The 27,052-nt window shown below is 44.8% G+C and overlaps 1 protein-coding gene across 3 annotated transcripts in view; it reads left to right on the top strand.

Moving 5' to 3' along the window:
* Positions 1-27,052, top strand: part of LOC122940792 (alpha-2-macroglobulin-like protein 1) — a 231,912-nt gene that overhangs the window by 17,156 nt on the left and 187,704 nt on the right. For all 3 annotated transcript variants that reach the window (XM_044297555.1, XM_044297554.1, XM_044297553.1), the window contains exon 2: positions 12,947-13,130. In XM_044297555.1, coding sequence (XP_044153490.1) covers positions 12,947-13,130 — 184 coding nt within the window. The remainder of the gene's footprint in view (positions 1-12,946; positions 13,131-27,052) is intronic.

The raw sequence follows: 27,052 nt of genomic DNA, 5'->3' as shown, positions 1-27,052 counted from the left end.
GAGAATCAGTCTGCATGTCATAGCAGAGAATGAGGCTTCACGTCAGCCACCACTGCAACAGTCCATTGGCATATATTTAGGCCCAGCACCCAGGCAGAGGAGGGAGGTCCCGTAACAGAGAATCTGTCTTCATGTCAGCAGAGAATTAGTCTGCATGTCATAGCAGAGAATGAGGCTTCACGTCAGCCACCACTGCAACAGTCCATTGGCATATATTTAGGCCCAGCACACACACAGGCAGAGGAGAGAGGTCCCGTAACAGAGAATCTGGCTTCATGTCAGCAGAGAATCAGTCTGCATGTCATAGCAGAGAATGAGGCTTCACGTCACCCACCACTGCAACAGTCCATTGGCATATATTTAGGCCTAGCACACAGGCAGAGCAGAGAGGTCCCGTAACAGACAATCTGGCTTCATGACAGCAGAGAATCAGTCTGCATGTCATAGCAGAGAATGAGGCTTCACGTCACCCACCACTGCAACAGTCCATTGGCATATATTTAGGCCTAGCACACAGGCAGAGCAGAGAGGTCCCGTAACAGACAATCTGGCTTCATGTCAGCAGAGAATCAGTCTGCATGTCATAGCAGAGAATGAGGCTTCACGTCACCCACCACTGCAACAGTCCATTGGCATATATTTAGGCCTAGCACACAGGCAGAGCAGAGAGGTCCCGTAACAGACAATCTGGCTTCATGACAGCAGAGAATCAGTCTGCATGTCATAGCAGAGAATGAGGCTTCACGTCACCCACCACTGCAACAGTCCATTGGCATATATTTAGGCCTAGCACACAGGCAGAGCAGAGAGGTCCCGTAACAGACAATCTGGCTTCATGTCAGCAGAGAATCAGTCTGCATGTCATAGCAGAGAATGAGGCTTCACGTCACCCACCACTGCAACAGTCCATTGGCATATATTTAGGCCTAGCACACAGGCAGAGCAGAGAGGTCCCGTAACAGACGATCTGGCTTCATGTCAGCAGAGAATCAGTCTGCATGTCATAGCAGAGAATCAGGCTTCACGTCAGCCACCACTGCAACAGTCCATGGTCATAAATTTAGGCCCAGCACCCAGGCAGAGGAGAGAGGTCCCGTAACAGACAATCTGGCTTCATGTCAGCAGAGAATTAGTCTGCATGTCATAGCAGAGAATCAGGCTTCATGTCAGCCACCACTGCAACAGTCCATTGGCATATATTTAGGCCTAGCACACAGGCAGAGGAGAGGTTCATTCAACTTTGGGTAGCATCGCAATATAATGGTAAAATGAAAATAAAAATAGGATTGAATGAGGAAGTGCCCTGGAGTCCAATAATATATGGTTATGGGGAGGTAGTTAATGTCTAATCTGGACAAGGGACGGACAGGTCCTGTGGGATCCATGCCTGGTTCATTTTTATGAACGTCAGCTTGTCCACATTGGCTGTAGACAGGCGGCTGCGTTTGTCTGTAATGACGCCCCCTGCCGTGCTGAATACACGTTCAGACAAAACGCTGGCTGCCGGGCAGGCCAGCACCTCCAAGGCATAAAAGGCTAGCTCTGGCCACGTGGACAATTTAGAGACCCAGAAGTTGAATGGGGCCGAACCATCAGTCAGTACGTGGAGGGGTGTGCACACGTACTGTTCCACCATGTTAGTGAAATGTTGCCTCCTGCTAACACGTTGCGTATCAGGTGGTGGTGCAGTTAGCTGTGGCGTGTTGACAAAAGTTTTCCACATCTCTGCCATGCTAACCCTGCCCTCAGAGGAGCTGGCCGTGACACAGCTGCCTTGGCGACCTCTTGCTCCTCCTCTGCCTTGGCCTTGGGCTTCCACTTGTTCCCCTGTGACATTTGGGAATGCTCTCAGTAGCGCGTCTACCAACGTGCGCTTGTACTCGCGCATCTTCCTATCACGCTCCAGTGCAGGAAGTAAGGTGGGCACATTGTCTTTGTAGCGTGGATCCAGCAGGGTGGCAACCCAGTAGTCCGCACAGGTTAAAATGTGGGCAACTCTGCTGTCGTTGCGCAGGCACTGCAGCATGTAGTCGCTCATGTGTGCCAGGCTGCCCAGGGGTAAGGACAAGCTGTCCTCTGTGGGAGGCGTATCGTCATCGTCCTGCCTTTCCCCCCAGCCACGCACCAGTGATGGACCCGAGCTGCGTTGGGTGCCACCCCGCTGTGACCATGCTTCATCCTCATCCTCCTCCACCTCCTCCTCATCCTCGTCCTCCTCGTCCTCCAGTAGTGGGCCCTGGCTGGCCACATTTGTACCTGGCCTCTGCTGTTGCAAAAAACCTCCCTCTGAGTCACTTCGAAGAGACTGGCCTGAAAGTGCTAAAAATGACCCCTCTTCCTCATCCTCCTCCTCCTCCTCCTGGGCCACCTCCTGTTCCATCATCGCCCTAAGTGTTTTCTCAAGGAGACATAGAAGTGGTATTGTAACGCTGATAACGGTGTCATCGCCACTGGCCATGTTGGTGGAGTACTCGAAACAGCGCAACAGGGCACACAGGTCTCGCATGGAGGCCCAGTCATTGGTGGTGAAGTGGTGCTGTTCTGTAGTGCGACTGACCCGTGCGTGCTGCAGCTGAAACTCCACTATGGCCTGCTGCTGCTCGCACAGTCTGTCCAGCATGTGCAAGGTGGAGTTCCACCTGGTGGGCACGTCGCATATGAGGCGGTGAGCGGGAAGGCCGAAGTTACGCTGTAGCGCAGACAGGCGAGCAGCGGCAGGATGTGAACGCCGGAAGCGCGAACAGACGGCCCGCACTTTATGCAGCAGCTCTGACATGTCGGGGTAGTTGTGAATGAACTTCTGCACCACCAAATTCAGCACATGCGCCAAGCAAGGGATGTGCGTCAAATTGGCTAGTCCCAGAGCTGCAACGAGATTTCGCCCATTATCACACACCACCAGGCCGGGCTTGAGGCTCACCGGCAGCAACCACTCGTCGGTCTGTTGTTCAATACCCCGCCACAACTCCTGTGCGGTGTGGGGCCTGTCCCCCAAACATATGAGTTTCAGAATGGCCTGCTGACGTTTACCCCGGGCTGTGCTGAAGTTGGTGGTGAAGGTGTGTGGCTGACTGGATGAGCAGGTGGAAGAAGAGGAGGAGGAAGCCGAGAAGGAGGAGGTGGCAACAGGAGGCAAAGAATGTTGCCCTGCGATCCTTGGCGGCGGCAGGACGTGCGCCAAACAGCTCTCCGCCTGGGGCCCAGCTGCCACTACATTTACCCAGTGTGCAGTTAGGGAGATATAGCGTCCCTGGCCGTGCTTACTGGTCCACGTATCTGTGGTTAGGTGGACCTTGCTACAGATGGCGTTGCGCAGTGCACACTTGATTTTATCGGATACTTGGTTGTGCAGGGAAGGCACGGCTCTCTTGGAGAAGTAGTGCCGGCTGGGAACAACATACTGTGGGACAGCAAGCGACATGAGCTGTTTGAAGCTGTCTGTGTCCACCAGCCTAAATGACAGCATTTCATAGGCCAGTAGTTTAGAAATGCTGGCATTCAGGGCCAGGGATCGAGGGTGGCTAGGTGGGAATTTACGCTTTCTATCAAATGTTTGTGAGATGGAGAGCTGAACGCTGGCGTGTGACATGGTTGAGACGCTTGGTGACGGAGGTGGTGGTGGTGGTGTTGGTGGTACATCCCCTGTTTGCTGGGCGGCAGGTGCCAACGTTCCTCCAGAGGCGGAGGAAGAGGCCGAGGCGGCAGCAGCAGAATAGGCCGAGGCGGCAGCAGCAGAAGAGGTAGCAGGGGGAGCCTGAGTGACTTCCTTGGTTTTAAGGTGTTTACTCCACTGCAGTTCATGCTTTGCATGCAGGTGCCTGGTCATGCAGGTTGTGCTCAGGTTCAGAACGTTAATGCCTCGCTTCAGGCTCTGATGGCACAGCGTGCAAACCACTCGGGTCTTGTCGTCAGCACATTGTTTGAAGAAGTGCCATGCCAGGGAACTCCTTGAAGCTGCCTTTGGGGTGCTCGGTCCCAGATGGCGGCGGTCAGTAGCAGGCGGAGTCTCTTGGCGGCGGGTGTTCTGCTTTTGCCCACTGCTCCCTCTTTTGCTACGCTGTTGGCTCGGTCTCACCACTGCCTCTTCCTCCGAACTGTGAAAGTCAGTGGCACGACCTTCATTCCATGTGGGGTCTAGGACCTCATCGTCCCCTGCATCGTCTTCCACCCAGTCTTGATCCCTGACCTCCTGTTCAGTCTGCACACTGCAGAAAGACGCAGCAGTTGGCACCTGTGTTTCGTCATCATCAGAGACATGCTGAGGTGGTATTCCCATGTCCTCATCATCAGGAAACATAAGTGGTTGTGCGTCAGTGCATTCTATGTCTTTCACCGCTGGGGAAGGGCTAGGTGGATGCCCTTGGGAAACCCTGCCAGCGGAGTCTTCAAACAGCATAAGAGACTGCTGCATAACTTGAGGCTGAGACAGTTTCCCTGGTATGCATGGGGGTGATGTGACAGACTGATGGGGTTGGTTTTCAGGCGCCATCTGTGCGCTTTCTGCAGAAGACTGGGTGGGAGATAATGTGAACGTGCTGGATCCACTGTCGGCCACCCAATTGACTAATGCCTGTACCTGCTCAGGCCTTACCATCCTTAGAACGGCATTGGGCCCCACCATATATCGCTGTAAATTCTGGCGGCTACTGGGACCTGAGGTAGTTGGTACACTAGGACGTGTGGATGTGGCAGAACGGCCACGTCCTCTCCCAGCACCAGAGGGTCCACTAACACCACCACGACCATGTCCACGTCCGCGTCCCTTACTAGATGTTTTTCTCATTGTTATGGTTCACCACAACAACAAATATATTATTTGGCCCAATGTATTGTATTCAAATTCAGCGGGATATAAATTTGAGGCCTAGTATTTAGGCGCTGGGTGACCGGTATGGATTTAGTGACAGAATTAGACTTGGAAATGCACAGAAGCGTGTGTGTGAAGTTATTCTGAATGACCCTATGTGCACCTTCAATATTATATACCCTTTTAGGGATAGATTTCAAATAGCTCTGATATAGCAGAAACCACTAAATTATGAAATTGCTAAATTGGGAATTGTACTTCAACCCAGAACAAAAAATGTGCTTTGACGGACACTAAATATCTTGCCCAGCAACAACAGTACAGCGGTGGGTAACGAGAGATTTAGAGGGATTTAAATTTGAGGCCTAGTATTTAGGCGCTGGGTCACCGGTATGGATTTAGTGACAGAATTAGACTTGGAAATGCACAGAAGCGTGTGTGTGAAGTTATTCTGAATGACCCTATGTGCACCTTCAATATTATATACCCTTTTAGGGATAGATTTCAAATAGCTCTGATATAGCAGAAACCACTAAATTATGAAATTGCTAAATTGGGAATTGTACTTCAACCCAGAACAAAAAATGTGCTTTGACGGACACTAAATATCTTGCCCAGCAACAACAGTACAGCGGTGGGTAACGAGAGATTTAGAGGGAATTAAATTTGAGGCCTAGTATTTAGGCGCTGGGTCACCGGTATGGATTTAGTGACAGAATTAGACTTGGAAATACACAGTAGCGGGTGTGTGTGAAGTTATTCTGAATGACCCTATGTGCACCTTCAATATTATATACCCTTTTTGGGATAGATTTCAAATAGCTCTGATATAGCAGGAACCACTAAATTATGAAATTGCTAAATTGGGAATTGTACTTCAACCCAGAACAAAAAATGTGCTTTGACGGACACTAAATATCTTGCCCAGCAACAACAGTACAGCGGTGGGTAACGAGAGATTTAGAGGGAATTAAATTTGAGGCCTAGTATTTAGGCGCTGGGTCACCGGTATGGATTTAGTGACAGAATTAGACTTGGAAATACACAGTAGCGGGTGTGTGTGAAGTTACTCTGAATGACCCTATGTGCACCTTCAATATTATATACCCTTTTTGGGATAGATTTCAAAGAGCTCTGATATAGCAGGAACCACTAAATTATGAAATTGCTAAATTGGGAATTGTATTTCAACCCAGAACAAGAAATGTGCTTGAACGGACACTAAATAACTCGCCCAGCTACAGCACTAGGGACAGATTTAGCTGGATATAAATTTGAGGCCTAGTATTTAGGCGCTGGGTGACCGGTATGGATTTAGTGACAGAATTAGACTGGGATATGGCCAAAAAATGAACAGACTATTGCTGGTTAAATGCACTTGGTGTGACAGCTTCACCCTGATGTAGGCTTTAGCCAAAAAACAACCACACCATTGAGGGTTAAATGCACTTGGTGACAGGCGCAGCTTGCCCCTGATTTTGTATATGGCCAAAAAATGAACAGACTATTGCTGGTTAAATGCACTTGGTGTGACAGCTTCACCCTGATGTAGGCTTTAGCCAAAAAACAACCACACCATTGAGGGTTAAATGCACTTGGTGACAGGCGCAGCTTGCCCCTGATTTTGTATATGGCCAAAAAATGAACAGACTATTGCTGGTTAAATGCACTTGGTGTGACAGCTTCACCCTGATGTAGGCTTTAGCCAAAAAACAACCACACCATTGAGGGTTAAATGCACTTGGTGACAGGCGCAGCTTGCCCCTGATTTTGTATATGGCCAAAAAATGAACAGACTATTGCTGGTTAAATGCACTTGGTGTGACAGCTTCACCCTGATGTAGGCTTTAGCCAAAAAACAACCACACCATTGAGGGTTAAATGCACTTGGTCGCAGCTTGTGCTGGCGCACCACAAGACACAAAATGGCCGCCGATCACCCCAGAAAAATGAGACTGACAAACGGTCTGTGCAGCCTAAAAACAGTGAGCAATTGAGGATCAGCAGCTCAATGATCCACAGCTGCAGATCGATCAGTTAATCAAGTCCTTTGGAGGAGTTAATCTGCCTAATCTCGCCCTACTGTCGCAGCCGCAACCTCTCCCTACGCTAATCAGAGCAGAGTGACGGGCGGCGCTATGTGACTCCAGCTTAAATAGAGGCTGGGTCACATGGTGCTCTGGCCAATCACAGCCATGCCAATAGTAGGCATGGCTGTGATGGCCTCTTGGGGCAAGTAGTATGACGCTTGTTGATTGGCTGCTTTGCAGCCTTTCAAAAAGCGCCAAGAAAGCGTCACAAAAGCGCGAAGAAAGCGACGAACACCGAACCCGAACCCGGACTTTTACGAAAATGTCCGGGTTCGGGTCCGTGTCACGGACACCCCAAAATTCGGTACGAACCCGAACTATACAGTTCGAGTTCGCTCATCCCTACTAAAGACAATAGACCTGTTTTCCACGGTGACTGTGGTTGTGAGGATGGGTATGCAGTCTGAGGCTACTGCGGACTGAAGGAAAAACGATATATAACCTTGTCCTCCCCCAGGTTTCATAATTAACGACATTGTGTCTCCCCCGATTTAATGAACTAACTATCTGTACCTTCCGATACGCCTGGACCTTATGCCCTGTGCTACAACTCCGTAAGGAATCCACGTCAAAAGTCCTGATTAACATTACTAACTTTATTAACTTTTCCCCCTCTGAACTGATCTTCTCACTATTGGATTGACTTTTCGTGCCTAAATGATTCAAATATGTAAATAATTTATTGTTTGTGTTCTGATTGTGATTGATTTGAGAAGGGGGTTATATCTGTTTCTTTCGGGCTTTTAAACTGCCCTTGTATCGAGAGAGGGAGGGAAAAGGAAGGAAAAAAGGGGGGGGGAAAGGAAAAGGGAGAAGAGGGAGGAAAGGGGAAAAAAAAAAAAAAAAAAAAAAAAAAAAAAAAAGTGGAGAATTGAAATGCCGTCTAAGAAAAGGGAGGAACCGCGTGGCCCTGCGGGAAGCTCCGCCAGGAGATCAGCCGTAGGTTGGGAAAGTGGGTCTAAACAATCGGGCCTAAATAAATTCCTGGTTCCGAACTCACCAGGGCCAAGATCCCCACAAAAAGAAAAAACAGTGGATTCTAGATCGCAGGGTCCAACACATGAGACGTCGGTTGAAGGGGGAGAGGGAGAGAGGGGAACCCCAGTGACATATACAGAAACAGATGTAAAAATGGTGCAGGATATACTCGGTACGGTTTCACGGATGGAAAATTTAATGGGTAATCTGGTAACCCAGCTTGGGGCAGTACAGACAGACGTTATGGTTATACGAGCGGAGATGGAAAAAAAGATTCCCTCCTTAGAGAAATCCGTTGAGAAATTAGAGAAGGATGTGACATCTTTAAAACAGATAAACGCTAAGATGGAACAAAAATTGGTAGACCAGGATGATAGATCAAGAAGGTCAAGTATAAGATGTGTGGGGGAGAAAATTGTACCGAATTTATGGAGAGATGGTTAAGGGAAAATAGTAGAGAAGGTACTCTTTCTCCCCTGTTTTCCATCGAAAGAGCACATAGGGTCCCCACAAAAAACAGGGTGCCAGGAGATTATCCTAGACCGATATTGGTGAAATGCCTACTATCCAAGGACCGAGACTGAATATTAGCTGACGCTAGAACCTCAGAAAGATACTATATACAGGGGGTAAAGATTAAACTTTTTCCAGATTATTCATTTAGTACTAATGCACAAAGAAGAGAGTTTATATCGGTTAAAAAAAGATTAAGGGAGGTAGGTATAAAGTATAGTTTATTCTTTCCAGCAAAACTAAGGATGGAATATAATGGCAAGTTCGTTTTTTTTTCGGACTCCGGAGGAAGTTAGCGAATGGGCAGACGGGGAGGGTCTTTGAGGCTGGGGGGGGGGGAGGTGATAGGAGCTAATATGCTAAGATATGGAGTCGCCCGGACTGCCGACCAGCAGAAGGGGGGACTACTTGGATGGGAGGGTATATGGAGGGTTTGGGGGGGTGGGGCGTGGAGAGAGAATTTTTTTTTTTTCCTTCCTGGATAGATGGTTAAGGTCCTTTCATTGAATGTGAGAGGGCTCCGTGAGAGGGTTAAAAGGTTTGCTATCCTTGAGTGGATCAAGAGGTTTCTGCCAGCCGTCGTCTGCCTCCAGGAGACACATTTAGATAAAGAATCAGTAAGGTGGTTGGAGAGGAGATGGATGGTGGCGGGATATCATTCGGTATATACTACCTATTCCAGAGGGGTATCGATTCTGATACATAACAAGATTAAATTTGAGGCTCTGGCATGTGAGGCTGACGATTGTGGCAGGTACCTCTTTTTACATTGTTATGTAGAGGGGAAAAAAAACGTACTCGCAAATATATATATTCCACCACCATATAAATCAGATGTTTTGTACCAATTGTATAGATTTATGTTGAACAAACAGGAATGTATGTTGATTGCGGTCGGCGATTATAACGCGGTTATGGATCCACTCAGGGATAGGATGTCTAGTAGAAGGGGAGTAGTACAAAATGTAGAGTTATGTAAATTAGTATATGAATTTAATTGGGTAGCTGTTTGGCGGGTGCAGAACCCGGATGAAATTAATTATTCTTGCTACTCAAAAACACACCAAACCTGGTCGAGAATAGATATGATTCTGGGAAATAAAAATCTAATATCTCAAAATAGGATTAGGATAAAGTATATACCCATGGCTCTATCGGACCATAGTGCAATAGTAATGGAGTTGGATCTGAATAAAAATAATACCTTGCCGTTGTTTAAGTTTAATCCCCATTGGTTATTATTAATCTCAGATAAAGAGAGTATAATAGAAGAGTTGAAATTTTTTTTTCATGGAAAATAACGGTTCTGCCGGTAGACTTGTGGTTTGGGACACTTTTAAGGCATTTTTGAGGGGATTACTGCTTAAAAAAGTAAACTACTGGAAAAAAAATACTAGAGAGAACGGGAAGGTATTGGAAAAAAAACTACAAGAGGCCGGAATGGTATGTATGAGATACCCGACTGTACCTAATAAGAGAGTTTGGGAGGAAGAACAAGAAAAGTTGAGGATATATCAATTAGAAAAAAGTAGGAAAGAATTGCTCCTTCAGGGGATTAAGTTGGCCTCGGAGGGTGAAAAGGTTGGTAAAATATTAGCAAATATAGTGAGAAATCAAAAAGGGAAATCATGGATTGGCGCTATTAAAGATAAAACAGGAAAATTACTCACCGTACCTGAAGATATTAAAAAAGTGTTTGGGGACTATTTCCAAGAGCTATATAAGTCCAGGGTACAATACTCAAAACAAGAGTTAGATTCCTATTTAGATAAGATTGCTTTTAATAGGATATCTGAGGCTCAAAAAGAATTTTTGGAAAAAGAAATAACGGTGGCAGATATAAATTTAGCTCTGGGTAAGGTTAAACCTGAGAAAACACCAGGTGGAGATGGGCTCCCCTTTGAAATATATAAAACCTTTTCACAGGTATTAGTTCCAGAATTAAAAATAACACTGGACGAGGCTCGAAAATTAGGTGACTTACCGAGTTCTATGAAGGAAGCAATTATTACACTAATCTTAAAAAAGGGGAAGGAACAAACAGACCCCGGCTCATATAGGCCTATATCCCTTTTGAATACGGATGCAAAAATGTTGGCAAAAGTTTTAGCAGACAGGCTCTCTAGGGTTATTAAAGAAATAATAAATAAAGATCAGACAGGTTTTATACCGGGTAGAACAATATACTCCAACATAAGAAGGTTATTTCTTAACATTGAAGCTAATAGATCAGATGCAGGGGAGAAAGCGATACTCTCATTGGATGCCCAAAAGGCATTTGATTGCATCGAATGGGAGTATCTATGGGCAGTATTAAGGAGATTTGGCATAGGGGAAGGATTTATAGGGTGGATTCAGTTAATTTATCGTAACCCTAGGGCTAGAGTGGTTGTGGATGGGAGCTTGTCCCCCCCCGTTTGCCCTATCACGTGGCACAAGGCAGGGATGCCCTCTCTCCCCATTGCTATTTGCAATTGCAATTGAACCCTTGGCAAATAGTATAAGAAACGATAGGGAGATTAAAAGTTTTACATATGTGGGTGGAGAAGAAAAATTGTTGATGTATGCAGATGACATTTTACTTTTTTTGCAAAACACTGGGGAACAGTTTAACAAAGTGGTAGAGATAATAGATAAGTTCGTTTTTTTTTTCCGGTTTAAACATTAATTGGGGTAAATCACACATGTTATTATTAGGAGAGGGGCAACTACAGAGAGACACACGGGTGCACGTTTTAAAAAGACACGAAAATTTCAAATATCTCGGTATACAAATCTCCGGAAATATAGAAGAATATGAAAAATTAAATGTTCTCCCCTTAATAAAAGAATTAAGAACTAAAATACACATATGGAAAAGATTACCAATGTCAATGCAGGGCAGGGTAAATTTAATAAAAATGGTCTTTCTCCCAAAGATACTTTATGTACTGCAAAATGCCCCAGTAAGAATACCACAAAATACTTTTAAACTATTTGATAGACTAATGGGGGATTTTATTTGGAAAGGTGGGATTCCTCGGATAAAGAAGGAAGTCCTTCAGCTCCCAGTGCAAGAAGGAGGATTAGCGCTTCCCAATCTATTTTTTTATTATTTAATAACACAATATGGGAATATAAAGGATAGCTTAGATAGTCAGATGGGTAGACAAGAATTAAATAGATGGGGATGGAAAGAAGAATTTAATCACTTAGAGGTGTTGGAGTCAGGTTTTTTTGGGAAAAAAAATACTAGTAATAGGATATTAAATTTGCTAGAATATGTATGGGGGGAAATTAAGAAGATATTGGAAATTAAAGGGTTTTTGAAGTATACACCGATATGGAAAAATCTTAATTTAAAGGAATTGGAAACAATAAGAGATTATATAGATTGGGAAAAAAAAGGAGTGAAATATCTAGAACAGATTTTTGAGGGAGATAAGCTGAAGGACTTTAATATAATGGTGTCGGAATTCGGGATCCCCATAGTGATATGTATAAATATTTCCAGCTTAGGAATGCATTGCGGATAGTGGTACAGGAGGATAGGTACAGAAGGGAAACATCAGATATGTTGGACAAGTTTATTGTAGCAGGGGAAGGAGGTGGAACAACTGCAAAGAGATATAGGATCTTGATGGAGGAAAAAAGAAAAACAATTACAATGCTTGCTGTGAAGAAATGGGAGAAAGATCTAGATTCCTTTACAGAGGAAAAATGGAGAGATGCCCTTAGAAATTATGCGACAATTTCGGATAGGGGATCGCATAAGATCTCACAATTCTTTATAATACATAGATTACATCGATCCCCATGGATGTTAAAAAGAATGGGGGTGAGACCAACAGATAAATGTTCAAAATGTTGGGAGGAGAGAGCTGATTTGATACACTGTTTTTGGAGGTGTCCCATCTATGAAAGATATTGGACAGAAATTATGGAAACTGTGTTTTTGTTATTGAAGGTCCGATTGCCAAATGACCCAGTAATTTGTATTTTAGGGGCAACTGAATATTTGAAATTAAATAATAATATACGATTGGTTTTGAACAAAGTATTATTTCATGCTAGAATCCTTATACTTAGGAAATGGATAAAGGTAGATCCACCGACGGTGGGACAGTGGAGGAAAACAATAGACAATCTAATTAAAGAAGAACGTGGGACAAAGAATTATATCAAAAAGTCATCAAATCTCGACCAGGTCTGGAAAAATTGGGTACTTTAGTTTTTTGTTTTTTTTCTCTCTACGCCCCCCCCCCCCCCCACTTCCTTTTGGGGGTGGGAGGGAAATGGGAGGGTGGGTGATGGGAGGTGGTTGGGAAAGGGGAGAAAGAAAGAAAAAAATGAAAGATGAACAGTAATTATCAACTGTCAATAATTTTTTCATGTATTGTTGGGGTAATGTTTTTTCTACGGATGTATTTATTGTATGAAATCGAAATAAAGATATATATATAAAAAAATTAAAAAAAAGACAATAGACCTGCCATACTTAAAGGGATTGTCCCAAGATAGTCCTTTATCTCCTTAAACTTTTATAATGATATCACATCTTCCATGTCATCTTTTCCAGACACTTTGCTACCATCTTCCCATCAGAGCTGCGTGCCCAGCATCCTGAACACATCTGCTTACAATTGGAGGGAGCTGAAGGTGAAAGCAATGTGAAAATATCTCTAACGTTGAATGACAAGGAGACCATCCTCCTAGAAAAAAACTTCCATGAAGACAACATATTCACTTGTCCTGACATTCAGGTAAAAGTAAATTTTGATAGGTTGCTGTGGGCAACAAGGACATTGCCTCTCTGGCACAATTATATATATATATATATATATATATATATATATATAAAGCATACTTTTATACAGTATATTAAATATATGATTGATATTTCCTAAACTGCATCTCTGGAGACTTAAAGAGGGAGGAGACCCTAATTTATGATGTCGATATACCCTAACAGGGAATACAGACAGTGCTTTTCTTCAACCAACAACCCAAGTTGCATAACTCTATAAAAGAAAACCTGAAATTTTCATATCAGGCGCACTTTTATATCAAAGAAGCCTGTAGGAACATACTTTCTGGCAGCTCATGAAAGCCACATCTTAAGTCAATAAGTGATTTTAAAATTTCAGTCTGACTTTCAAGCAGAACATTGTGTGGCATTTCTCAAAAGATATTGCCTCCGCTGTTGCCTTCCGCTTGTCCATTTTTGGGGTTTCCTTCACCAAGGAACAAACAGTAACAGGCATAGGCCTCCTGTGTCTATAGGTAAATCCCAAAGTAGCAGTTATTTTCCAATTTTAGAAAAAATTGCATCTGGTACCAGCAACCATCCTCTCCAACTTTTTGCATAGACAAAAGAAATACACCTTTTAGATCGTTAGTTAGTATGGCTGCAGGGCACAAACTCCCTTTAAAGGAGCGATAATCCTATAAATAAAATGGGAGAATTATTTTCTGCATATTCCTGGAACAAACCATCTTTTAGAAAGTGTGCAGAAGGTGTTTCTTTCTTCCCAATCTCTTCAATTCTTGTTTACGGGAAGCTGCTAGGTGGATTTCAGATAGATTGCAATAGGTGGTGGCTCCAGCTGCAGCCAGACCTCAGTTTCATAGTTTTGACTGCAATGTAACTAGAGTAAACATTGTCAAGCTTCTATCTCCTCTGTGATGTTTGGGGCTCTATAGATAATTTTCTTCAGTGTTTAAATCCCTTTGAACTTCCACCCATAAAGTTTCAACATCCTCACTAGAGATGAGCAAATCGAAGCTGACGAAGTGGAATTTGTTTAGAATTTCAGGAAAAATGTTATTCCCAATAAATGTGAATTTCCTTGTGCTTCGTGGTAATAAATCACAATTTTTCTAAAATGGAGGCTACACGTGTGAGGACTGAGGACATTGGGGCAAGGAACTCTGGGAAGGTGGGATCACCCTGATTGACATGCCTGCATGCAGCCAATCAGCAGGCAGCCAGCCCTGTGATGTCACAGCACTATGAATACAGAAATCCTTTTAGATTCAGCTATTTTCCACCATTCAGAGTGCAAGGAAAGACGTGTGAAGGTGCTAGGGACAGCTATTGGAAAAACGATTTATAAGTGCAGGGAAAGGATAGGGAGGAATCATTTCACAGCTTCTTAGTGCAGGGAGAGACGTCAGAAGGCGCTAGGTACATTGATAGGAAAGTGATTTAACCGCCTCCGGACCGCCTAACGCAGATCTGCGGTCCGGAGGCGGCAGCTGTGCGCTCAACGACGCATATACGCGTCATCTCGCGATAGCCGAGATTTCCTGTGAACGCGCGCACACAGGCGCGCACGTTCACAGGATCGAAAGGTAAGCGAGTGGATCTCCAGCCTGCCAGCGGCGATCGTTCGCTGGCAGGCTGGAGATGTGATTTTTTTAACCCCTAACAGGTATATTAGACGCTGGTCCTCTGGTGGTCCTTTTTGTTTGGATCGACCACCAGAGGACACAGGTAGCTGTGTAAAGTAGCACCGAACACCACTACACTACATTACACCCCCCCTGTCACTCATGGACCCCTTATGAACCCCTGAGCACTTCATATAGACTCCCTGATCACCCCCCCCCCCCCGTCATTGATCACCCCCCTGTCATTGATCACCCCCTGTAAGGCTCCATTCAGACGTCCGTATGATTTTTACGGATCCACGCATCCATGGATCGGATCCGCAAAACACATACGGAAGTCTGTATGGAGCCTTACAGGGGGGTGATCAATGACAAGGGGGTGATCATGCATATAGACTTCCTGATCACTTCCCTGTCATTGATCACCCCCCTGTCATTGATCACCCCCCTGTAAGGCTCTATTCAGACGTCCGTATGATTTTTACGGATCCACGGATACATGGATCGGATCTGCAAAACACATACGGATGTCTGAATGGAGCCTTACAGGGGGGTGATCAATGACAAGGGGGTGATCACCCATATAGACTTCCTGATCAGCCCCCTGTCATTGATCACCCCCCTGTAAGGCTCCATTCAGACGTCCGTATGATTTTTACGGATCCACGGATACATGGATCGGATCTGCAAAACACATACGGATGTCTGAATGGAGCCTTACAGGAGGGTGATCAATGACAAGGGGGTGATCACCCATATAGACTTCCTGATCACCCCCCTGTCATTGATCACCCCCCCTGTCATTGATCACCCCCCTGTAAGGCTCCATTCAGACGTCCGTATGATTTTTACGGATTCACAGATACATGGATCGGATCCGCAAAACACATACGGACGTCTGAATGGAGCCTTACAGGGGGGTGATCAATGACAAGGGGGTGATCACGCATATAGACTTCCTAATCACTTCCCTGTCATTGATCACCCCCCTGTCATTGATCACCCCCCTGTAAGGCTCCATTCAGACGTCTGTATGATTTTTACGGATCCACGGATACATGGATCGGATCCGCAAAACACATACGGACGTCTGAATGGAGCCTAACAGGGGGGTGATCACCCATATAGACTTCCTGATCAGCCCCCTGTCATTGATCACCCCCCTGTAAGGCTCCATTCAGACGTCCGTATGATTTTTACGGATCCACGGATACATGGATCGGATACGCAAAACACATACGGACGTCTGAATGGTGCCTTACAGGGGGGTGATCAATGACAAGGGGGTGATCACCCATATAGACTTCCTGATCACCCCCCCTGTCATTGATCACCCCCCTGTAAGGCTCCATTCAGACGTCCGTATGATTTTTACGGATACATGGATCGGATCTGCAAAACGCATACAGACGTCTGAATGGAGCCTTACAGGGCGGTGATCAATGACAGGGGGGTGATCACCCATATATACTCCCTGATCACCCCCCTGTCATTGATCACCCCCCTGTAAGGCTCCATTCAGACGTCTGTATGCATTTTGCGGATCCGATCCATGTATCCGTGGATCCGTAAAAATCATACAGACGTATGAATGGAGCCTTACAGGGGGGTGATCTATGAAAGAGGTGTGCTCAATAATAGGGGGGTGATCACCCCATATAGACTCCCTGATCACCCCCCTGTCATTGATCACCCCCTGTAAGGCTCCATTCAGACATTGCTTTTGGCCCAAGTTAGCGGAATTTTTTTTTTGTTTTTTCTTACTAAGTCTCATATTCCACTAACTTGTGTCAAAAAATAAAATCTCACATGAACTCACCATACCCCTCACGGAATCCAAATGCGTAAATTTTTTTAGACATTTATATTCCAGACTTCTTCTCACGCTTTAGGGCCCCTAAAATGCCAGGGCAGTATAAATACCCCACATGTGACCCCATTTCGGAAAGAAGACACCCCAAGGTATTCTGTGAGGGGCATATTGAGTCCATGAAAGATTGAAATTTTTGTCCCAAGTTAGCGGAAAGGGAGACTTTGTGAGAAAATACAAAAAAAAAAAAATTTTCCACTAACTTGTGCCCCAAAAAAAAAATTCTATGAACTCGCCATGCCCCTCATTGAATACCTTGGGGTGTCTTCTTTCCAAAATGGGGTCACATGTGGGGTATTTATACTGTCCTGGCATTTTAGGGGCCAGAAAGCGTGAGAAGAAGTCTGGGATCCAAATGTCTAAAAATGCCCTCCTAAAAGGAATTTGGGCCGCTTTGCACATCTAGGCTGCAAAAAAGTGTCACACATGTGGTATCGCCGTACTCAGGAGAAGTTGGGGAATGCGTTTTGGGGTGTCATTTTACATATACCCATGCTGGGTGAGATAATATCTTGGTCAAATGCCAACTTTGTATAAAAAAATGGGAAAAGTTGTCTTTTGCCAAGATATTTCTCTCACCCAGCATGGGTATATGTAAAATGACACCCCAAAACACATTCCCCAACTTCTCCTGAGTACGACGATACCAGATGTGTGACACGTTTTTGCCGCCTAGGTGGGCAAAGGGGCACACATTCCAAAGAGCACCTTTAGGATTTCACAGGTCATTTTTTACACATTTTGATTTCAAACTACTTACCACACATTAGGGCCCCTAGAATGCCAGGGCAGTATAACTACCACACAAGTGACCCCATTTTGGAAAGAAGACACCCCAAGGTATTCCGTGAGGGGCATGGCGAGTTCCTAGAATTTTTTATTTTTTGTCACAAGTTAGCGGAAAATTATGATTTTTTTTTTTTCTTACAAAGTCTCATATTCCACTAACTTGTGACAAAAAATAAAAAATTCTAGGAACTCGCCATGCCCCTCACGGAATACCTTGGGGTGTCTTCTTTACAAAATGGGGTCAATTGTGGGGTAGTTATACTGCCCTGGCAATTTAGGGGCCCTAATGTGTGCGAAGTAGTTTGAAATCAAAATCTGTAAAAAATGGCCGGTGAAATCCTAAAGGTGCTCTTAGGAATGTGGGCCCCTTTGCCCACCTAGGCTGCAAAAAAGTGTCACACATCTGGTATCGCCGTACTCAGGAGAAGTTGGGGAATGTGTTTTGGGGTGTCATTTTACATATACCCATTCTGGGTGAGATAAATATCTTGGTCAAATGCCAACTTTGTATAAAAAAATGGGAAAAGTTGTCTTTTGCCAAGATATTTCTCTCACCCAGCATGGGTATATGTAAAATGACACCCCAAAACACATTCCCCAACTTCTCCTGAGTACAGCGATACCAGATGTGTGACACTTTTTTGCAGCCTAGGTGGGCAAAGGGGCACACATTCCAAAGAGCACCTTTCGGATTTCACCGGTCATTTTTTACAGATTTTGATTTCAAACTTCTTCTCACGCATCTGGGCCCCTAAAATGCCAGGGCAGTATAACTACCGCACAAGTGACCCCATTTTGGAAAGAAGACACCCCAAGGTATTTTGTGATGGGCATAGTGAGTTCATGGAAGTTTTTATTTTTTGTCACAAGTTAGTGGAATATGAGACTTTGTAAGAAAAAAAGAAAAAGATAAATCATCATTTTCCGCTAACTTGTGACAAAAAATAAAAAGTTCTATGAACTCACTATGCCCATCAGCGAATACCTTAGGGTGTCTACTTTCTGAAATAGGGTCATTTGTGGGGTGTTTGTACTGTCTGGGCATTGTAGAACCTCAGGAAACATGACAGGTGCTTAGAAAGTCAGAGCTGCTTCAAAAAGCGGAAATTCACATTTTTGTACCATAGTTTGTAAACGCTCTAATTTTTACCCAAACCATTTTTTTTTACCCAAACATTTTATTTTTATCAAAGACATGTAGAACAATAAATTTAGCAAAAAATGTATATATGGATAATAAATCTCTGTAAGGACCTGTGGATCCGATCTTTTCTATTAGAAATCCCCGGTGTTTAGCGATGTTGTTTATGGCTTTGGCCTTCCAGGACCTGCTTGTGGCGTCCCACGTGGTACTACTGGATAGGTCAGGTGACTTTCAATTCCAGGCGGGGTTTTCAAATGTGTTCGGCATCCGATCATAAATGTAAATTTCTTCCTTATGTCGTCCCTCACTGTCTGTTTACCAGGTAAACAGACAGTGAGGGACGACATAAGGAAGAAATTTACATTTATGATCGGATGCCGAACACATTTGAAAACCCCACCTGGAATTGAAAGTCACCTGACCTATCCAGTAGTACCACGTGGGACGCCACAAGCAGGTCCTGGAAGGCCAAAGCCATAAACAACATTGCTAAACACTGGGGATTTCTAATAGAAGAGATCGGATCCACAGGTCCTTACAGCTCACAGAGCAATCGCATTTCAAAGGACAAGCAGTCTATAGGAGTGGTAAAGTAACCCTGCGTTTTATTCTAACTAACGCCTAAATATTTTTGTGACTCTTTGCAATCCAATATTGACTTTTTGCCTCCCTGGCTCCACCCTGGTGGTCAATTGAATCATCAGAGACATCAATATATTTGAGCTTTGGAAATCCAACCAGCGTTCTTAGAGGGGGTTATATGTGTTATATGTGTGATTTTAGTGAATTTTATGTAATTTTATTGCAAGTTTTATACAACATGTTGTAAGTAAAATACAAATACAATATTTTCAGACTATATGGTGTTGTCTGGTTGATGCCTGATATTGAGTGACGCCCAACCTTATTTCACACTATATAGAAAATATATTATTGCTATTAAACACCCTGCTTCTATCTGTTTTTTTTGGGGTGGCAACTGGTATATCACAACAGTTATAATTATTTTTTCTAATTGCGTTTGTCACTCTGTGTAACTGCAGTATCGCTGCAGAACCACTCACCACTGCTACACAATACAAATCCACTATAATATGCTTTCTATGTTAGAAAGTATATTATAAGTGTATTACACCCCTCTGTACTGCACACCTATCAATAGTACACCTATACCAGTCCTTAAAAGGACTTTTGTAGACCTATTTGATAGCTTTTTTGTTCCAAATAGTCTGTCCCTGCTCCACACAGCAACCTTTCCCTACACTGACAAAAGACTGAATGTAAAATGGCGGCCAGGGTCTATTTATTAGGTAGGTGGTATGTCCATAGGCTGAAACGTCTCATTTGGCTGTCCTGTACCACCTGATGGATGTGTCATGGGTCAAAGTTCTTCACAATGTAAAAGAATATGGGGCATGCAAATATCTTGTGAACTGGCAAAGTTTGCCGCGAACCACAAGGCCATCTCTAGTTATTTATGATGAATGTGTATAGGGGCTTATTTCAATAAAATAATAAAAATATTTACGCATTGCACTGTTGCAGTTATTTCTGGTAAAAGCATATAGGGGTGTATTACAGTAAAAAAAAGAAAAATATATTCTCTGTGCATTTCTGCAGTTAATACTGCTGAATGCGTATAGGGGTGTATTTCAGTAAAATAAGAATTTTTGTATTTCTGGTTAAAGCGTACAGAGGCCTTTTTCATTCCAACAAGAAATATGTATTCTCAGGTCACTTCTGCGGTTATTTCTTGTGAAAGCGTATAGGGGCGTATTTTATTAAAAAAAGAAATATATATACGCACTGCACTGTTGCAGTTATTTCTGGTGAAAGCATATAGGGGTGTATTTAAGTACAACAAGAAATATATATTCTCAGTGCATTTCTGTAGTTAATTCTGATAAAAGGGTATAAGGGGATATTTCAGTAATATAAGAAAAATATATAAGCAGTGCAATGTTGCAGTTATTTCTGGTGAAAGCGTATAGGGGAGTATTTCAATAAAATAAGAAAAATATATATGCACTGCACTATTGAATTGTTTTCTGGTTAAAGAGTATAGTGGTCTATTTCATTCCAAGAAGAAATATATATTCTCAGGCCACTTCTTCAGTTATTTCTGGTGAAAGGGTATAGGGGTGTATGACAATAAAAAAAGATAAATATATACGCACTGCACTGTTTCAGTTATTTCTGTTGAAAGAGTATAGAGGCGTATTTCAGTAAAATAAGAAAAATATATACACACTGCACTGTTGTAGTTATTTCTGGTTAAAGCGTATAGGGGCGTATTACAGTACAAAAAGAAATATATATTCTCAGTGTATTTCTGCGGTTAATACTGGTGAAAGCGTATAGGGGCGTATTTCAGTAAAATAAGAAAATTATACAAGCTCTGCACTGTTGCAATTATTTCTGTTAAAAGTGTAAAGGAGCGTATTTCAGTAAAATAAGACAAATATATACTCACTGCACTGTTGCAGTTATTTCTGGTGAAAGATTATAGGGACGTATTTCCGTAAAATAAGAAAAATATATACACACTGCACTGTTGCTATTATTTCATTTAAAAAGCATATTGGGGCATATTACGGTAAAAAAAGAAAAATATATTCTCAGTGCATTTCTGCAGTTAATACTGGTGAAAGCATGTAGGGGTGTATTTCAGTAAAATAATAACAGTATACAAACACTGCACTGTTGCAGTTATTTCTATTAAAAGCTTATAGGAGCATATTTCAGTAAAAATAAGACAAATATATTTTCACTGCACTGTTTCAGTAATTTCTGGTAAAAGCATATAGGGGCGTATTTCAGTAAAAAAAGATAAATATATTCTCCGTACATTTCTACAGTTAATTCTGGTGAAAGCGTATAGGGGCTTATTTCAGTAAATTAATCCCTTAGGGACACAGGATATCTTTAAAACGCTTTGACTTATCCAGGCAATTCTGAGATTGTTTTTTTGTCACATATTGTACTATATGACACTGGCAAAATGAAGTAAAAAAAAAAATTTTTTTGCACAAAAAATACCTAATTTACCAAATATTTTGAAAAATTTGCAAATTTCTAAGTTTCTGTTTCTCTACCTCTGTAATACATAGTAATACCTCCAAAAAGTGTGATGACTTTACATTCCCCATATGTCTACTTCATGTTTGAATTATTTTGGGAATGATATTTTATTTTTTGGGGATGTTACAAGGCTTAGAAGTTTAGAAGCAAATCTTGAAATTTTTCAAAAAATTACAAAAACTAAATTTTTAGGGAACAGTTCAGGTCTGAAGTCACTTTGTGAGGCTTACATACACTACGTGCAGAATTATTAGGCAAATGAGTATTTTGACCACATCATCGTCTTTATGCATGTTGTCTTACTCCAAGCTGTATAGGCTCGAAAGCCTACTACCAATTAAGCATATTAGGTGATGTGCATCTCTGTAATTAGAAGGGGTGTGGTCTAATGACATCAACACCCTATATCAGGTGTGCATAATTATTAGGCAACTTCCTTTTCTTTGGCAAAATGGGTCAAAAGAAGGACTTGACAGGCTCAGAAAAGTCAAAAATAGTGAGATATCTTGCAGAGGGATGCAGCACTCTTAAAATTGCAAAGCTTCTGAAGCGTGATCATCGAACAATCAAGCGTTTCATTCAAAATAGTCAACAGGGTCGCAAGAAGCGTGTGGAAAAACCAAGGCGCAAAATAACTGCCCATGAACTGAGAAAAGTCAAGCGTGCAGCTGCCAAGATGCCACTTGCCACCAGTTTGGCCATATTTCAGAGCTGCAACATCACTGGAGTGCCCAAAAGCACAAGGTGTGCAATACTCAGAGACATGGCCAAGGTAAGAAAGGCTGAAAGACGACCACCATTGAACAAGACACACAAGCTGAAACGTCAAGACTGGGCCAAGAAATATCTCAAGACTGATTTTTCTAAGGTTTTATGGACTGATGAAATGAGAGTGAGTCTTGATGGGCCAGATGGCTGGATTGGTAAAGGGCAGAGAGCTCCAGTCCGACTCAGACGCCAGCAAGGTGGAGGTGGAGTACTGGTTTGGGCTGGTATCATCAAAGATGAGCTTGTGGGGCCTTTTCGGGTTGAGGATGGAGTCAAGCTCAACTCCCAGTCCTACTGCCAGTTTCTGGAAGACACCTTCAAGCAGTGGTACAGGAAGAAGTCTGCATCCTTCAAGAAAAACATGATTTTCATGCAGGACAATGCTCCATCACAAGCGTCCAAGTACTCCACAGCGTGGCTGGCAAGAAAGGGTATAAAAGAAGAAAATCTAATGACATGGCCTCCTTGTTCACCTGATCTGAACCCCATTGAGAACCTGTGGTCCATCATCAAATGTGAGATTTACAAGGAGGGAAAACAGTACACCTCTCTGAACAGTGTCTGGGAGGCTGTGGTTGCTGCAGCACGCAATGTTGATGGTGAACAGATCAAAACACTGACAGAATCCATGGATGGCAGGCTTTTGAGTGTCCTTGCAATGAAAGGTGGCTATATTGGTCACTGATTTGTTTTTGTTTTGTTTTTAAATGTCAGAAATGTATATTTGTGAATGTTGAGATGTTATATTGGTTTCACTGGTAAAAATAAATAATTGAAATAGGTAAGGCTGGTTCCAGCCTGTATTTGTGGGAGGGGCGTCTGGCCATATATTCCTCTCGCTTCCATCCAGCCAGGCGCCCGAGCTTCACGCATCACTGCGGCTACGCTCCCTCCTTCAGTGACGTCACTTCCGGGTATCGCGGTCACGGGCCTCTGTCGTCAGCTCCGCCGCCAGCCTGCCAGGTAATCGGGGTTCAGCGTCCCCGCTCCAGCCAGTTTACGTTCGGTCTGGTCCCTGGCGTTGGGGGGGGTTGCCCGGTGGGGATGCCGCTCTCCCCCAGCATGTTCCGCCCACGCAGGCACAGGCGGCTGGATCGGGGGAGCGGTGTCCTAGTTTAGCGCGCTTCCGTTTTATGCCGCTCTGCATAAGGTTCATAAAGTGTTAAAGGGCCAGTGGCAGAGTCACGGCCAGGCTTTGTTTGTTTGCCTTGGTAACAGCGCTGTCTGCACTGAAACTACTCACGATTCGGTTGTCATGGTGCAGGGGTACTCCTGTGTCAAGGCGAGGCTATGTTTGTATGCTCTTGTAACCACGCTGTCAGCTCTGGTAGTATTCACAAATTCTGAGGTTATGTTGCAGGGGTACTCCTGTGTCCAGGGGGGCTTCGCTACATTCATGCCTCCTAAACCCCTCCAGCAGGTCACCAGCGGGTTTATCATGCTTTTCGTGGGCCCATTTTCAGAGCAGCAATGCTGGCTGGTATTTAAAAAAAAAAAAAAAAAAAGGGGGGGGGGGGGGGTGTTGTAAAAAAAAAAAAAAAAAAAACAATAATGATAAATTCACGCTTATATTTCAGGGTTAAAAACCTTCTGCATCATAGTGCCAGAATTTGCGGTCTAGTCGAGGGGGTTTTTCACGTTATTGTTTTAACTCAGCATTTTCTGTGGTATTTGGCTGCTGGCTCCCGGTTCCCCCTTTTGCGGGGTCCTGGGATCGCCCAGGTTGTCAATGTCCCTGGATCGCCCAGGTTGTCAGTGTCCCTGGATCGCCCAGGTTGTCAATGTCCCTGGATCGCCCAGGTTGTCAATGTCCCTGGATCGCCCAGGTTGTCAGTGTCCCTGGATCGCCCAGGTTGTCAATGTCCCTGGATCGCCCAGGTTGTCAGTGTCCCTGGTTCGCCCAGGTTGTCAATGTCCCTGGATCGCCCAGGTTGTCAATGTCCCTGGATCGCCCAGGTTGTCAGTGTCCCTGGATCGCCCAGGTTGTCAATGTCTCTGGATCGCCCAGGTTGTCAGTGTCCCTGGATCGCCCAGGTTGTCAATGTCCCTGGATCGCCCAGGTTGTCAGTGTCCCTGGATCGCCCAGGTTGTCAGTGTCCCTGGATCGCCCAGGTTGTCAATGTCCCTGGATCGCCCAGGTTGTCAGTGTCCCTGGATCACCCAGGTTGTCAGTGTCCCTGGATCGCCCAGGTTGTCAGTGTCCCTGGATCGCCCAGGTTGTCAATGTCCCTGGATCGCCCAGGTTGTCAGTGTCCCTGGATCGCCCAGGTTGTCAGTGTCCCTGGATCGCCCAGGTTGTCAGTGTCCCTGGATCGCCCAGGTTGTCAGTGTCCCTGGATCGCCCAGGTTCTCAGTGTCCCTGGATCGCCCAGGTTGTCAGTGTCCCTGGATCGCCCAGGTTGTCAATGTCCCTGGATCGCCCAGGCTGTCAATGTCTCCGGTTTATTCAGGGGGTTTGTGTATGTTCTTTAATTCTGTCGTTGTATTGTTCCTCCCTTTAGTTCGGACTTTAGTTGTACGCGTTCTACGTTCTCGGCCAGGCAATTCCGGAGCGCTCTCTGGTAAGTCAGTGCATAGAGGGTTCTCAAGGCAGGGTTAAAACTTCGGTTCTACTCAGGGTCATTTTCCTTTCATTAGCTCCTTCCTTAGCATTTGGGGTTTTGGAGCCGTGCTTCCAAATTCATTCGTGTCCTACCAGGTAGGTGGTTCGTCCGATGGGCATTTTTTCACTTTTATTGTTTCTCACAAGTCTTCCGTCCGGCCTCTTCGCATACGTCTGTATCGTTGCTTTTTCCAGGTGTACTTTACTCGTCTTTTTTCTCAGGTCAAATATGTCCCACGTCTCCTCCGATATGGACGATAACATCTCCATGCCTGGGACTCCCGTCTCTGGGCGCGACAGCGGTGCATCTTTAAGAAGCTGGACGGTGCCTAGATTGGTCGCCGAGCTCAACCGCAGGGGGATACGGCATCCGGCGTCAGCCCGCAAGGCCGAATTGTATCGCCTGCTGATGACGGCCCCGGCCCCGATGGCGGGCCCTTCCAACCTGGATGCTATACAGCTGGCCCTAGCTCAGATTCAGTCGTCCATCTCTGGGCTGGCCGGCTCAGTTTCGGACATTCAGGCTAGGGTAGCGGTTTTGGAATCCAGGCCCACGGTTCCACCGCAATTTCCAGGGTCGGCAGTCACCCCTGCCATTCCACTGGACGTTGCAGGTAGGCCTTCTGTCACACCTCAGATCGCCCCTTCCCACTTTGTTCCCGAACATATTAAAAAGGATATCCTGGCGGGCAAGGATGTGAACCTCGCATCCATCCTTATTGCCTCCCAGGATATTTCTGAGAATCGGGTCGTCAACTGCGGAGAGGTTTCCGTGGTATTGAGAGCCAAGGATGCTCGGCTTAATAGAAAACTTTCTATTTCCGAGTTTGTCCTGGCTTTCAGCCTTTACAGGGACGTGGTGTGTTCTGCTCAGCCAGATCGCAGGGAAGAGCTGGACACTTACTTGTACCGGATTACGGACTTGGGGCACAAATACGGTGGCACAGCATTTTACGATTATCATCGTTCTTTTTCAGCTAAAGCCGCGGCCGCTCTAAGTCAGTTCCAGTTTGTGTCTAGCTGGGCGGAGCTGGATATGGAATTGTTTTGCCGGCATTTTGCGGGTCTCAAGGCCCCCCTCTGTGCTACCTGCCAGTCCATTTTTCATTCTACCGACTGGTGTCCCAATCCGGTGCAAGCCCCACAGTCAGCCCCCTCGGCAGGTCCTTCTGGGTCATCTAGGTCTTCCCCGTCGTTAGATAAGCTGGGCAGACCCATTGTGTTCCTCGGGGGCAACCAGGTTTGCAATAACTTTAACGCCAAGGGATGTGCCTTCAATTCCTGCCGGGCGCTCCATATTTGTTCCCTGTGTTTTCGGGCCCATCCTCGCTCCTCCTGTCCCAGGAGGGCAGCCAAGGATTCATGACTAGCCGACATTAATTTGGGGTTACTGGCTGCTCTTCTGCGGGACCACCCTGATCGGCTTTTTGTCTCCTTCTTGTTGGATGGGTTCCGAGAGGGTTTCCATACGGGCCTCATTACTCTCCCGCAGGGCTGTTGGACGGGCCCTAACCTGTTATCCGCGGCCAGCGATCCTGAGGCAGTCACCTCTCTCATCCAACTAGAGGTCGACAAGGGGTTTGTCATCGGTCCGTTCTCAGACATTCCTTTCCAGTCTTGGCGCATCAGTCCCATTGGCCTTGTGACTAAACTTTCATCTAATAAAAAGCGTCTCATTTACGACCTCTCTGCGCCTCATATGTCGGCCATCCCGAGTCTCAATTCTCTCATCCCATCCGAGGAATATTCAATGCAATATTCCTCGGTCGACGAGGCCATTCAGTACATTCTGCTGGCGGGGGCCGGGGCTTGGTTGGCCAAAGTAGACATAGCTGACGCTTTCAAGCAACTTCCTATCAATCCACAGCTTTGGAAGTATTACGGCTTCAAGTGGGCAGATAAGTACTATTTCGCCAACCGCCTCACGTTCGGGTCTAAAAGTAGCCCGTGGCTTTTCGACCAACTGGCCAAAGCACTTCACTGGATCCTCATCCATCATGGCGGGTTATCCATGGTCGTGCACTACCTGGATGACTTC

The sequence above is a fragment of the Bufo gargarizans genome, chromosome 6 (assembly GCF_014858855.1).
Source record: "Bufo gargarizans isolate SCDJY-AF-19 chromosome 6, ASM1485885v1, whole genome shotgun sequence".
Taxonomy (NCBI): Eukaryota; Metazoa; Chordata; class Amphibia; order Anura; family Bufonidae; genus Bufo; species Bufo gargarizans.
The sequence above is the reverse complement of the archived record's forward strand: the minus strand, read 5'-3'. Positions and strand labels throughout refer to the sequence as shown.